General features: G+C 38.0%; 1 protein-coding gene across 5 annotated transcripts in view; it reads right to left on the bottom strand.

The window, feature by feature from the left end:
- LOC121942216 (SH3 and multiple ankyrin repeat domains protein 2-like) overlaps window positions 1–15,056 on the bottom strand; it is a 337,093-nt gene that overhangs the window by 83,120 nt on the left and 238,917 nt on the right. For all 5 annotated transcript variants that reach the window (XM_088081324.1, XM_088081305.1, XM_088081308.1 and 2 more), the window contains one exon: window positions 13,079–13,160. In XM_088081324.1, coding sequence (XP_087937450.1) covers window positions 13,079–13,160 — 82 coding nt within the window. The remainder of the gene's footprint in view (window positions 1–13,078; window positions 13,161–15,056) is intronic.

The raw sequence follows: 15,056 nt of genomic DNA, 5'->3' as shown, positions 1-15,056 counted from the left end.
ACATCTCTTATTGTTTCCCAATCAACTTTTCTTTTTATGGAAGACTTTATTATAACCATCGTGTCTTCCTTTTGCGACAGAAAAAACACATTAAAAATCTACCTTAAATCACCTATAAGCTATCTCACCGGACTTACAAAACTGTGAAAGCATTTGTTGTCGCAAAAAATAAAAACTGATTAGTATCAGGTAATAACCTGAAAAGTTTCTTGTTTTAACAAGATATTTTTTACATTATAACAAGAAACGTTTCTTGTAAAAAAGAAAAAAAGAAACTCCTCTTGTAAAAAAGAAATAAACTTTTCTTGCCACAACATTTGCAAGGCTATATATCGTATTATGACGTCACGTAGGCTGTCAACGATTTACGTTTTTTTAATCGATTAATTACTGAATTTCTATTTCAATTGTTGTAGTTTTTTATTTCATTTTTGATTGGATGTATACAATTACATTATTTTGCATTTCAAAATACTTTTGTAGTCCATATTAAAAGGGTGAAGCAGTTCTTACCAGACTGTGGAGATGCGAACAACTTCATGATGTTTAGGAATGTCAATATGCATATATATGATATATTATTCAAATATGTGAAAAAAAAGACATAAATATTGCGTGCAAAAACGGGGGGGTGGGGGGGTTGCTCAGGAAGTGAGGCAGAGGATGATAAGGGATCCCTCTCCCAGGTGGACAGAGGTGTAATAGATGTCGTAATTAAGCAATAGTTTCATATGGCGCTAGAATCATCATATATAGCTTTTAAGCTCAGACATAAACTTTTGACAGGATTGCCAAATGTTATGGATGAACTTTAATCGCGTCACGATTAATGCATTAACACAGACAGCCCTTGTAAGACCATACTGTAAACAGTATATTGTTATAACAAGAAAGTTTTTTTGTTTTGTTTTTTACAAGAAACGTTTCTAATGTGATACGTTTATATGACTTAATTACGTGAAAATATCTTGTGAAAAACATCTTGTTAAAACAAGACAAGTTTCACATTATTATCTGTTTATTTGCTCTTTTTACTTGAGTGGCAGCAAGATACTAAGAAAGACTCGTGTAAGGTAGTGTTTCAGTGATATTTTTTGGATATCATTTGGTTGTACTTATTAGCTAAAAGAAAGATGTAGTAGCCTATAGATAATCATATGTACATGAACACATTGCCTGCAAGTATAACCTATTATTGTGACTTTTTAAATATATACCATATAAAAGGCGATTGGCTTACAGTAAAGTGTCCAGAAGGAGTACCCCCGGAATGGGTCCTAAAACCTACAAATGAAAAGCGTTTTAGCAAGCTTTCACGTTTTGTTCTGAGACATAAAATATGTTTGTAAATACCAAACTTGTTAACTCTGAAGCTTTTTTGTTTCGTCTAAAAATGTGGTTGCTGACAAAACGCTAAATGAGACTGAAGAACGTCATCACCCTGAACAGGGCTTTACAGCCTGGTTGTCATGGCGACATTGAAATCATGTGACCATGGTGCAGCGCGTTAATATTTACACTGTAAAAATAAACTTTGTTTCACTTAAAAAAGTTACTGTTAGGGCTGCCTTAAAATTTGAAGTTGGCTGAATTGAGAAGACAGATTGAGGTGATTTTGTAATGATTCAACTTCATTTTTTTAAAAAAAGTTAAAACAAATCGTTTATTTTTTTAACAGTGTTAGCTTTTTACTTCTGGCCATTGCATTCAGGCTTCCATTCATTTAGACTATCTTACTGTACAAAATGTGTGTTATAAATGTTTTATTTGCCACAGAACTGCAATAATCCAAAATCCAATGGAAAATCATGTAGTCTTTTTGACCAGGGAACAAGGGGGGCGCTAATTCAGGGTTGGGGTTTGGGAGCAAACATTTTGGTAATCAAATTATAACCCTCTGAGCCCTAAACCGTTTTTACCTAGTTTTGGTTCGTCGACTTTTTGTGTAATAATGCACTTAAAACCTCTGTCCCTCAATGCACAATGATACATCTTTGTTTTCAGGACAACCTTGGCTATCAGAATATTTAGGCTGCATTGATGTCACTTGAATGTACAAATAGTTATGAGACCATAAAGACAAAAGAAAAAAACAAGACGGAAATTAAATTGTACAGATGTTTAGAGAGTAATCACCCAAAAGTATTATGCACAAGCTTTTTTGCTGTAGAAAACCTTTCTCCCAAGTGTTGGGAATCAGAAAGTGAAAAACTAAACATTATAAATATTATGTTTAAAAAATATACACACTTTTCAAAAAAAAAAGTCACATCGTTTTTTTGTTTTGCAGTTGTTTGTGTGTCCCATTATCTGTGCCATTTTGCAAAGCAGCTCCTCTCTGTGCTGCTGCAGAGGGCCACATCACACTCCTGACACTTTACCCTTGTCTCATTATTATTATTATCATAGGGGCTACCAGAGTTTATTCTAATGCACGAGGCGCTACCAATAACACAGAGCAATAGATACAGCAGGATTAGACCAATCACAGTGCAGTTTGCTCCAGATGACATGTGGCAATGTAAGCGGATACAAAGTGCCGGATCGTCTTCCGACTGGACGACAAGACCAAAACAAACCTCTGACCTCTCTCCAAAGGAACTATGGGAAAACAATATGGCGTTTAGCATCGATGGTAATGTACTTTTATCATCGAAATATGATTAAAATATGGACAGAAGACACCCAATATCGGAACTATCATCACGGATTTATTGAACAACGTCCCGTAAAAACACTCGATTTCCAGGGCTGGATAGAGAGGCTTCTAAAAGAGCTACAATGAATTGGAGACATTCCTGTGAACAGCACAGCGGGCAGCTTTCACCAGCAAAAAAATGAAGACGATACGACAAACTGTCTCAGAGTTAGGACAATTTACATAAGTGGAACACATTTTAGTCACCGCCGACTACGCCGGGATCAGATCTAACATAATGACAAAAAGAAAAAAAAACTGACAAACCATAAATATGGCCTTTGGGGGGTCCTGGGTACCTGGGGCAGCTGTCCTCTCTCCCTGCCTAAACAAATAATAGCTCTCACTTAGAGCAGTTATTTAATCAAATGAAATGGGTGCATGAAATGCTTGAAGATTGATCCTCTATTAAATAAAGGAAGTGACAGCTACGCAGGAGGCTGCAACCACAGCTTGAAATACCTACATTTGCAAAATGCATATGACATTTTGTCTCCTGTGTCTTCTTTTGAACTAGCAGCAGCTGTAGTAGCTTATTCTGTCCTGCACTGCTTTTGCTGCTGCATTTGTGTGTATGAGGAATCCTCCATATGTTGATGTAGCTTCTCTACTACAGGAGAAAGATTACTCTCAAATGAAAGGCACCTCTTGAAGTTTGACTCAGCAGTAAGCTGTCTAATCTGACACATTCCCCTCAGCTCAGAAGTTGTTAACCAGGAACTGTTTTTTTATTCCTCCCACAGCTCTGCATTATCTGGAATATGCATAAAATGGTATGTTCCATCTCTCATTTCCAGCTGCTGGTGTGGTCTCCTCACAGCCTGGTGTGTGGAGACTGATCAGAGGGAAGATGTGCAACTTACAGGCCAAGTTCGCTCCTCCAGCCTGAGGTGTTTGCTGTTCGGGTGCATCATTCAGCTCATATAAGGTGCCTGGATTACACTGAATAGACACGTGGGATGAGAGAGAGGCAGAGAGAGAGAGAGAGAGAGAGAAGGGGGAGAAAAAAGACAGAGAGAGGTGCGACTGCCATCCTAGCAACAGTTCCCTTAGCAACGCAATCTGTCTACAGAGGAAGAAGGCCTGCACTGCTGACACACTGAAGGTTATCTCCCAACATTCCCTCACTCACACACACACACACACACACCCTCTGGCCCACAGTGGGCGGCCACTGGTAATCACATCTTGATCACCCAAATTTGACATGGTGGTAGCTTCAATAGGTCAGCGCACCACAGCGTGCAGAAAAGGGCCAGACAGTTTATCGAAGGCGTCATCTTGTTCAACAAGTGATGAGAGGGGAAACAACACACTGAAGCTGCTTTATCAAAACAAAGTGGAGCATGCAGGATGTGGGACATGCTGCTCGACAGGCTGGATGGGATGAAGTGCAGGCTCTCCCCAGGGAGCACGCCTCCTCAATCTGGGCTCCACTGTGGGAGGCTGCAGTGTATTTATAGTCTAGAGGAGAGCTTCTGTATGCAATGTAGCGGCCATTTGTCTGTCAGACAGTGATGGAAGTATTCAGTTTTGAGTGACAGTATTAGCACCACCCTGTAAAAATACTCTGTTACAAGAAAAAGTCCTGCACTGAAAATTTTAGTCAAGTAAAAGTGAGTATATTCAGGAAAGAAAGTATACTTAAAGTATTAAAAGTAAGAGTATAAAGTGAATAGTAATGCAGAAAAAAAATCTATTGATAAATTTTTTAAAAAAAAACCCCCACCAAAACTCAAAATTATATAAAAAAAGACAATAGAAAAAAACAAAAAGTTATTATTATCACAAATAAAAAAATATATTTAAAAAAGAAAGAAAAAGAAAACCCCTTAAAATTATTTTAAAAAAGAAAGAAGAGAAAAATACTTAAATCTAAAAAAAAAAAAAAAATAGGCTATTTATTTCATGTCAATTGACTGATTTATTAATCAACTTATTATTGCAGCTGTACCTGTATAAACTGTAAATGGTAATTTAATTTATAAGAAAAACATTTTTTTCAAAACTCTTATTCTATATGCAAAAATCTCTATCTTTAAAATAATAAAGGCATCCAGGAAAATGTAATCAGTAAAAAGTACTATATTTCCATCTGAAATGGAGTGAAGTAAAAGTATAAAGTGACATGAAAAGAAAATACTCAAGTAAAGTACAAATACCTCAAAGTTGTACTGAAGGACAATGTTTGTACTCAAATACATTTCAGCACTGCTGTCAGTCATTCATCTTCTGCTGTCCATGTGGAACCTTTTATTGCAGTCTGGAGGTCTGGCTCAAGGGCACAGTGTTTAGAGAGTCATCAGGCTCTTGTATCGCATGACTGATGGCTGCTGAAGAAAATGATGCGCATTAAACTATAGATCATTGTGGATGAGGGCTTCTAACCTCTCAGTGGCACAATTTGAATGCAGAGTACTCCAGCTCCTGCTTTCATTTGTGCCATGTGACTCTATGATGACTTCCTCCAGCATCAGCAGACAGCTGATGCATCATGTACCAAAAACCACATCTGAGATCTTTTTGCTTTTCATGAAAAGATATTTTCATGTGTTTGTGTCATGTGTTTTGTCTTTGGGCCATGTTGGAAACAAGTCACTTTATTTTATATATTATAATTATTTTTATTATTATTTATTTTAGTTCATGATTGTTTTTTTTTTAATTTGTCTTTTTTAATATATTCTTTTATTCCTTCTTGATCTTGCTTAATTTTATTAATATTTTTAGTTCACTGCTTTTATTCAAACACCCCCACCGATATATATATATATATATATATATATATATATATATATATATATATATATATATATATATATATATATATATATATATATATATATATATATATATAAAGTTTCGAGTAGTAGTACGTTTTTCTAATATGTTTTTGCCTCAGAACTGTTTAACTGTTCCTGAGTTTGTCATGATTGTTTGGCTTTTATAGTGATATTGCCACTCCAAGAAACCTGTTTTGCTTCTGCTTTGCTGTAAAGCACTTTGTAGGCTTTCTTTGTAAAGGTGCTATTTAAATAAAGTTATTTTTTTTATTTTTTATTTTATCTTTAATATTAAAAAAATAACAGGCTTTTAGATTCATTGATCAAATGAAATAAACAGAATTTACAAAATAGGTTGTGAGTCTAATATATGGTGGGTCTGCTGGCTAGATGTGCTGCTCAGGAAGAAAAAAAGGCATAATGATTGTAATATTCTCCTCATCTGAGCCTTAAGGTACAGAACAGCATGTTTGCTGAATGTAAAGAGCACCATAATTTTCATAACCTTTACATGTACATTTTTTTCACGTTGACATTAATGAAAATGTTTTTTCCAATAATATAGAAATGGTGTGTGACAGAAAGACAGAAAGAAAAACAAAGAAAGAAAGAAAGAAAACTGACTTTGCATAATGCCCATTATTTGCTTTAAAATATTCTGGCTGAAGCAATCAGGCCAAAATTAAGACTTTACAGACTATTACAGAGCTATTATGACATGTAATCGTTTGGAGCATTATAGATAGTGTGTCCTGTATATCTGTGACATCAGCACACACACAGGTGTGACCACACAGGGCTTATAGGGCAGCGTTCACTTGTGCAGTCATGCCCTGATGGCAACAAGCTTCACAGTTCAACATTTTGCAATGACAAATGCTTTCTTCTTTTACTTGTCTAGTCTTTGGGTTGCAGTTTTGGTTGCACTGTAAGCGGTATAGTATCAAATTCTGGACCCTATGCATAAGCAGTCTTGGTGGGCCCCCTGTCCGTCCTCTCTTCATCCATGTCTCTCATGCACCTTTTTGAGTTTTCTCAGTTTCCTGTCTTTCCTTTTCTTTTCTTTCTGTATTCTCTATTTCGGAACCTTGCTTTCCATATCTTGGGGAAAGACATGACAGTGTATATTGGTGCAACATACAGTAAGCAGTCACTCACTCGGCTCTACCTGCGTTTAGAGATGAATCCTGGGTGGACTAAACCATTGTGCACCTTTTACACCCTTTAAATCACCTTTGGTTAAAAGCTCAAAAACATCATTAACATACACGCCCATTAGATGCACATTAAAACATACTAAAAGTTCAATAAGTTATTAAAAGCATGAGTGCAAATCAGGTTTAAAAGTAGTGTTTATCTAGTCTTGTTTAAGATGCCTATTGCAGTAGGTATAAACAAGTCCTTTTTTTGGCCAGAGGTACTATGAAGCTGCTGCCTGAGAGGAGCAGCTGAAATGAACAGTGAAGGGGGTGTGAGTGGTCCTCAGTGATGTAGACCGCCCTCCTCTCTGCTGCATGGCTGTAAAGTTCTGATAGATGGATTTGTATGGTGCCAGTGATTCTAGCTGCATGATTGATGATTCTAGTGAGTTTTTTCTTGTCCTTTTTAGTGAGAACGTTATACCAGGATATGATGTTAAATATAAGGACTGATTCAATGAGTGACCGATATACTTTAGAAAGGATGAAAGGATGATGAAAGAAAAGCTCTTCAGCCTCCTCAGGAGGCACAATTGCTGCTGCGCTTGCTTGTAGGTGCTGTCTGTGTCTTGTGTGAAGGACAGATGGCGTTCAGTGCCCAGGTACCAAAAGACATCGACCTGTTCCACCACCATCCTCACCAGAATGAGCAGCCCAGAGAGTGTGTGTGACAATTAAGGTGCCTGACACTCTGCACAACATAGCTCCTTGGTTTTAGACATGTTCAACTCCAATGAGCTGATCCTAAACCAGAGGGCCATGGTGTTCACATACTGCCTGTATGTGGACAGGGAGCTCTCGTCAACCAGAGCCATGTCATCTGCATACTTAATGAGTGTCAGTCCATCAGTATAACAGTTTATTTCATTTGTGTATATGGAGAAGAGGATGGGTGACCAGACACATCCCTGCGGGGCATCCCACATGTTGTGGTCTGTCTGGCCTGCCACAAGAGCTCAAATTGCACTGGATTATGTGCATTTATCATTTTCTTTTCTTCCTCATGCTTGCAGCAGGTAGACAGCCTAACCCTAACCCTATACTTAATACTGGGATAATAACTAAATGTATAGAGTACAATATAACCATTGCAGAAAAAACAGCAAACATAAAAGGAATTGAAGTGTAAAAACACTGATAAATTGGACGTTTTTTTTAAACTCACGTGTTTCCATTTGGCAAGAATGAAATCCGCCTATTGTGGAGACGGCTGAATGTTTGAAATCACAGATATAACATGAGAATATAAAGTGTTTCTGTGTTCAGTTTGTTTCATTCTTCACTGTGTTTCATTATCCAATCACACAGAAGATTGGTGGCTAAACGTTAAGTTCATATCCTGTATGTGAGCATCAGTCACGTGGCTCAGTGGAAGGATTACTCTCCCAATATATTGACAGTAAATATATCTGAATTCATCTGTTTGTCCACTGGGACTGTCAACAATATTCTGGTGTAACTTACAGCTCAGTGTGCCTTTCCTTTTCATTTGTGATCAGAGATCAAACTGCAGTTTGGCACATTCTTTATGCCCATAAACACAAAGAGCAGGAGAGTCCCTGCTTCATGCAACATTTAACGGCCCTCTCTGCCAGTTAAAAAACAATTATGAATCTTTAAAGAGCAAACGAAGGACATGGTGTGACTGCCTCTGAAACATCAGCTTTCCTTAAAATAAAGAAAGAAAAATGCCCAAAAAAAAATTTTCATATCTGACATAAGAAATTCATTCCAGCATATTTATGTGTCTACATTAAGCAAAAAATTGAAAATGGCTATTTTCTCTGTTCACAGAACTTGTTCTTATTGCCTCTACCTATAAAGGGCTCGTACAGAGTTTGGCAAAACAACCTTTATGTCTGCAGCTCCATATGTGGAATCTTTTGCACTCATTAGTTCCTCGAGGCTGTTTCAGAGCTGCAGGACTTTTCTACATGCCAGTGTCAGGGTGTATCTTAGCTGATCTTTTAGTTGTCTTGTTTATATGGTTTACTTATAGCATATATTAACATATTTTTTAGTCCTTCCTTGTGGAATCTTCATCTTGTGTTCTTTTTTTGTTTACTATTGCTTTGGAGTTGTACATTTTGATTTTGTATTTTTGTTCCATGTTGTCTGTAACTGGCTGCTGCCTGTCTTGGCCAGGGCACTCTTAAAAAAGAGATTTTCAATCATAAATCTACCTTCTATATCCAGGCTTAAGTTTCATTTTCAGCTGAGCTTTCCCCTGGATCTCTGGATTTCTGGCTACAAATCACCCACACATGCAGCGTCCATCACTACTGTGAGTGAGTGATGGTAGAGATGGTTCACCTTGACCCAGATTGGACCCTTCCTGGAAAACCACCTTCTAGCGTGTTCAGAATCCTGCTAGAGGAAATCCAACAGAGTAATGAAGGAAATATCATACTTCTTATCCTTATTACCACACACATTTCCACAGTCATGTTAAACTGACAAAGGGCCACGCTTTGTGTCCCCTACAGAAGTGACTGTAAATCTCTCCCACCCTGTGCGGAATAATTAGATACCCGAGCATGCTGCTATTTTTGATCTTGAAGAAAGGATTTAATCATGTGCAGTAGGTGCCAAACCAGTGGGATTGAATCAACAGACTTTAGATGCATTACCAGTCTGTGGAAGCCTGTTTCATTAGTTGATGCAAGACGGTCAAATGCGTTCTCATCCCAAGTTGTCACATGATGCCACTTTGCGGTGGACTTCCACGTCTACATATTAGGTTTTAGGGATTCCTCTGCATCTGCTCTTTATGTTCCGGGATGCTGCTACCGTGATGTCAACACAACAGGGATGTGTCTAAGGAGTGGCTTAGGGTGACACGAGCCACCTCTGAAATCTTATTGGCCAGCCCTGGTGCCACCCCATTATGACTGGCTAGTCAGTTTGAATTGTTTGATCAGTAAATTGAATTTTCATTTATAGGCACAATTCAGTCTCACACCTGAGAGGCAGTAATTTGCAATACTCGAGTCTGGCCTGATTAATTTGACCTACGTATAACTTCATACAACTGTCAAAAATCTTTTGGCACTTTATACTTGCTATTTTAACTATTTACTTTAAGAGGAACAATTTCTTTCATAACATTTGAAAGCTTTATGTTACATTTGTGTGGTGTCACTCTGTTGTATTGTAATTAGTAGCTAATGCCTGCATGCCACCCTTGCAAAAGTCAATTCCCCACTTGGGCCACCCCAGTGAAAAAAGTCTGGACATGTCGCTACCCACAAGCACATGGTGGTAAAGTTTAGGCAACAACAGCACATGGCAAGCAAAGCTGTGACATCAACAAATGCACATGCTGCCACGGATGTTCAGGGTGAGGGCACGTGGTAAGGTGTAGAGAAAAAACATCACATTCAAGTAGGAAGCAAACAGCAGACTCCTGCATAAAAGTCCATCCGCCGCCCCTCCCACACCTCATATTATGTCTTTACTGGCAACCGGACGCCATTGTGTGGTACTTCATGTGCACCCAACAGGTGCCGTCCAGCCACATTCTCAAGTGACGCTGCCCCTGCTTGTATCATGTAGTTGCGGCAGGTGCCATTCGGCTGCTTATAATAACATGGTGACTAGTTCTGTGAGGCCGTCCTCTCACCTGACGCCATCCAGTTTCATGTGCATGCTAAAGGTGTCTTTTGGCTTTGTGAACTTACACTAAAAGCACTGTCAAAGCAGTGGTATTTTATGAGTTAGAAATAAGAAGGGGACAGATTTCTAAATCTAACTTGGTGAATTTAGGATTGAGTTTCCCTTAGTGACACGGAGAATCAAACTGGAGCTGGTGATTGTTGGAACAATGGACTTATTAACTAGATTACTGACAAGAATAACCAAGACTATTTGGGTGAGTTTTATCTTGTCAAGTTTGAATGGAGTGTGTTTTATGATGAGTTAATTTAGTGAGTCTAGTGAGTCTTCCATGACCAAGAGAAAGCTGAATTCAGAAGGTGTACACTTGTATTTCTCTGTTGATTAAGGAATATATTTGTGAGAATATTACTTTTCTTAACATTTTGTGGATTTTTGTTGTGTAAATATTAAATTTCAGGAAGGTGTGATACTGTGCAAGCCTTTTACATACTGTGAGGTAGTTTTATCTAAAACAATGCAGAAATTTAGCAAATATTTTGTGTGCTGTTAAATACAGTAGAGTAAAAAGCATAACATTGACCTCTCAAGGACTTTAAATTTGGACTTAATTCAAATGGAGAATAATTACTAGAATCTTCAGAACACCAGAAACACTATCTTAAATGCGGCCAACACACTGTAGCTCACGTTGGAGGAACCGTGGAACACTTATTGCCAATTGCATCCATATATTCTGACTATGTCCACAGCTAAGTGTATTCTGGAGCAACATATTTGAAAGAGCCCACAGTGGCACTACTGGGAGGAATACCTAAAGGCCTTAAATTAGTTGGCTCAAATCAGACTCACCCATTTACAATACACGCAATCCAAAAGTGTGGGAGCTTCATCAGATGGAGCAAATTACATGTTTAGTAATGCTGGCTTTATTTTTACAATGAGGGTTATTTCCCAGCGGTGCTTGATGCCCCTGCAGAACTCACTTTTACATTAGCTTTATACACACTTCGCATACTATCCTTTCCAAGAATTAATATTGTACTTGTATCATTGCTATACCTTGGAGTGTGCTATTGTTATTATTATTATTATTATTATTATTATTATTATTATTATTATTATTATTATTATTATTATTACTACTACTATTACGATCATTATTATTATTATTAATAATAATAATGATAATAATAAAGTAATTAATTTTATACATATTGTTGAGCTAATATTTATCCCCTTTTTTATTATTTTGTTTGATTTATTTAATACTTGAATATAATGTGTACAAATGCTATGTACAGGTGGAAAAAATGTTGCATGAAACTTTTTGTATTGTTTTGTATGTTTTGTATTGCTGTTGATAAATAAAAAATAGGTAAAAAAAATATTTTAGTAGTTCTTAACACAAAAATATACTTTGTTCTTCAACTGCAATTTGTGGCGTGCAGACTGCTCGTGCCTGATGATGGTGGACAGATGACCTGGTGTGATCAAACACAACCCACTGCTCATTCATATTCAAGTTCCTCCCCAAGGACATTCAGCTCACCTGTGTGATTCATTTTCACATATAGGATTTGTTCATGATGGAGAATATAAGAGCACTATGTTTCTCAGCTCTCTCTCTCCCTCTCTCATTCTCTCTCTCACACACACACACACACACACACACACACATCCATCTTTGTGTGTAAAGAAGCTTGTATTGAAGTGGATGTGACAGAAGAGAAGGGATGAGCAGAATAACTTAAGATCAGAAGGAGGTGAAAACACTGAGATTCAACGTCAGGTGCCATTAGACAAGAGTTTTTACTAAGTTGAGAGGACAGTACTGCATTGTTTTCTCCTTTTCTCTTTTCAGTCTGGTACGGTCATTTGTCTGTTCAGTTAAAAACACAGATAACTGGTCTAGTGTAGACTGCTATGAAAATTAAGGGTGTTAAAAGGCACCCATCTCTCCAAACAATCTATGAGCAGTCTGTTGTTAGACAGGCACAGAAAATAGTTTCCAATCCGACCCACATTCTCCACTCTGAGTTTCAGCTCCTACCCTCAGGAAGACGATTGAGGGTGCCTCAGACCAGACTGAATCTAAACGAACATTAATTGCCCACAAACATTGTGCCCATGTCCATTACATTTCTGAACAACAGGTGATGTTAGATGTACCATGAGGTTGTGCAATATGCCAGTATGCCACTGCTGCCAGATGTCTGCTTTTTATGTAGATGTAGTCTATTGTTAGATGGATGTGCTGCTGCTGCAGGATGTAATGTTATGTATTTTGTATGACTTTTATGCATGTATTTATTGGTTTTGTTATGTGGGACAGCGCCCAGGATGAATTTCCCTACAGGGACTTTAAAGTTCTATATGTCTATCTATCTATAATAATACGGCTATTCTTTTCTTTTTTTTTCAAGAACAAAAATTGCCAGTCAAGCCCAAATATTCTTTGTCCTATACCAAGTGTATTCTGGAGACAGGTATGTGAAAACTAGAGGTTCCCCAACAGAATATTCCATAAGACCCCGCAGTGGCATTATGGGATGAACACCTAATGGCCTGGATGAAGGGCCAAGAAAAATCTTTCAAATATTTGACTCACATTAGGTTTCCATTAAAGGCTGACTGACGGTTGTAAACCAAACAGTTTAATAAAGAGACAAATGGCAGATCAGTATGTAGCTTTTATATTGACACTATAATCAGCTTCTGTAAAATTATTAAAAAAAAAACTTTCATTGGTACAGAATTTGAAATCATATGTGTAGCCTTACCTGGAGGCATCAAAGCTGTCATAGGAGCCCACAGTATAGTGTCTGAAGAGCTTCCGTCTGTCAGTGCGGTCCGCTCGGGAGTCTGCCAAAACACAGCAGAGTCAGATCAATATTCACATCCCATTTGTAACCAATAGTAGCAGTTTACTAATCAATCTCTGCCGCTGGGGGGACAATAAAACTGTTAGCCATATGCAAATAGCTCTTTAACCCTTTAAAACCTGGATCAACAGTTTTCTTGCTGCATTCAGATGCTTTTCAAAAACATTTAAACCTTCAAAAACTGAGCAGATTGGTTTGATTTCTTTCGATGTAAAAAGAATTTTTTTTTTTTTCCCCCAAGGTCATTTCCTTTTTAAATTTTCTTTCACTGCCAATTGTCAGGTAATTTTCCTCTAAATTTGTGTTTTGGGTTTTATTTGGCAAATGTGTGGGTCATTTCTTGTTAAGTTGCTCATTGCCTTCATCCATATGTCCCCAAAGAAAAATTTACGCAGCCATCACCTTAATGAGTTATAGTCACGCTCTAATAATGACAATCCAAGTTAGCTGCATTATGATATAGTCATCCTGTTTGTCCTTAACAGTCACCATATTTGTTGGCCACTTATTGCAGCTGTGAATTCAATTTGACACATTATCACCTGAAAAAGTTGTTATGGAGACCATGTTAGCAAATCCAGCAGATGCTGAGCAACATTAGCATTCATTTTGAGTCCTGCTCCTGGCTTCCTGACAAAGGTTAATATGCATTATACTCTTTCTTTTTAGCTTTGTATTTTTTTTCTCTGGCAACTCCTGAGAAATCTATTTCACCCCCCAGTCTTCTAACTTTGTGCAGAAGATTTAGCTGAAAACTGCCACCTGCTGTTTGATAGGAAGTTGATATTTCTGTCAAAACAATAACAACAACAACAACAACACTGAGCTGATCGAAACACCCAGGAGAACTGAGGGGATAACCCCGACAGTCACCGGCAATAACATTTGCAGTTTAAAGGAATACTTCACCCACTAAATGATCTACACTATTTCATAGACTAAAGAAAGCAGTGTCAAATACAGATCAGATCTGATATGAAAAGCTACAGTTTAAACAGACATATAACCTCCACAGAGAGGATTCCTCCTGTTTCAACCTGTCTTCTCTATTTGTCCTATTCAGCACCTCCCTGTCCTCCCCCTTTCTCTCCCTCTCTTTCTTTCCTTCACATACTCTCTCACACCAGCTGTCACACTTTCACAGAAACTCTATCTCCTCTGATCCGGCTTAGATCTTGTCATCTTTGCAGGAACACCCCCCCACCCCCCACCCTGGCTGGAAGGAAATGGTTGACCGAGAGAGATAAAAAATGGGTTACAGCTTTGTTTTTTTCAAGAAAAGAAAGGCAGAGAAAAAAAACAGTTAATATGACTAAGTAAAAGGTCAGCAAGGAATGGAGAGAGAGAGAGAGAGAGAGAGAGAGAGAGAGAGAGAGAAAGAAAGAGAATAGTATATTCATAATATAGTCACACTCCATAGCAACTGCTATCTGACTGCAACCAGTTGGTTTCTATGGCCACAGATCAATAGACATGCTGCATATACGGTGTGTGTGTGTGTGTGTGTGTGTGTGTGTGTGTGTGTCTGTCTGTCTGCACAACTAAAGGTAAAGATAAAGGATTCATGTATGTGTGTTGTTTGAAAATTTGCATGCTACACCGCATCTGTATTTGTGCCTTTGTTCTGTGAGCTGTTTAAACTACAAGCACTGGTATAAGTGTGTGTGGCTGTGTGTGTAAGCAGCAGTGGATTGTGTCAGGGCCCCCTGGGTTCCTCTTCCCTTCCTTCACTTTATCTCACATTACGACGCCAGGGAGAGATGTGAGAATGAGATGGAGGAATTGACGAAACACACATTAGACAAATGGGACATTCCTGAGCCTGGCCTCATTCTGAGACAATATCAATACCTACAGTGGGACATGTAGCACAGCT

Source organism: Plectropomus leopardus, chromosome 1 (assembly GCF_026936395.1).
Source record: "Plectropomus leopardus strain MGB_pleo_1.0 chromosome 1, ASM2693639v1, whole genome shotgun sequence".
NCBI classification, from domain to species: Eukaryota; Metazoa; Chordata; class Actinopteri; order Perciformes; family Serranidae; genus Plectropomus; species Plectropomus leopardus.
The sequence above is the reverse complement of the archived record's forward strand: the minus strand, read 5'-3'. Positions and strand labels throughout refer to the sequence as shown.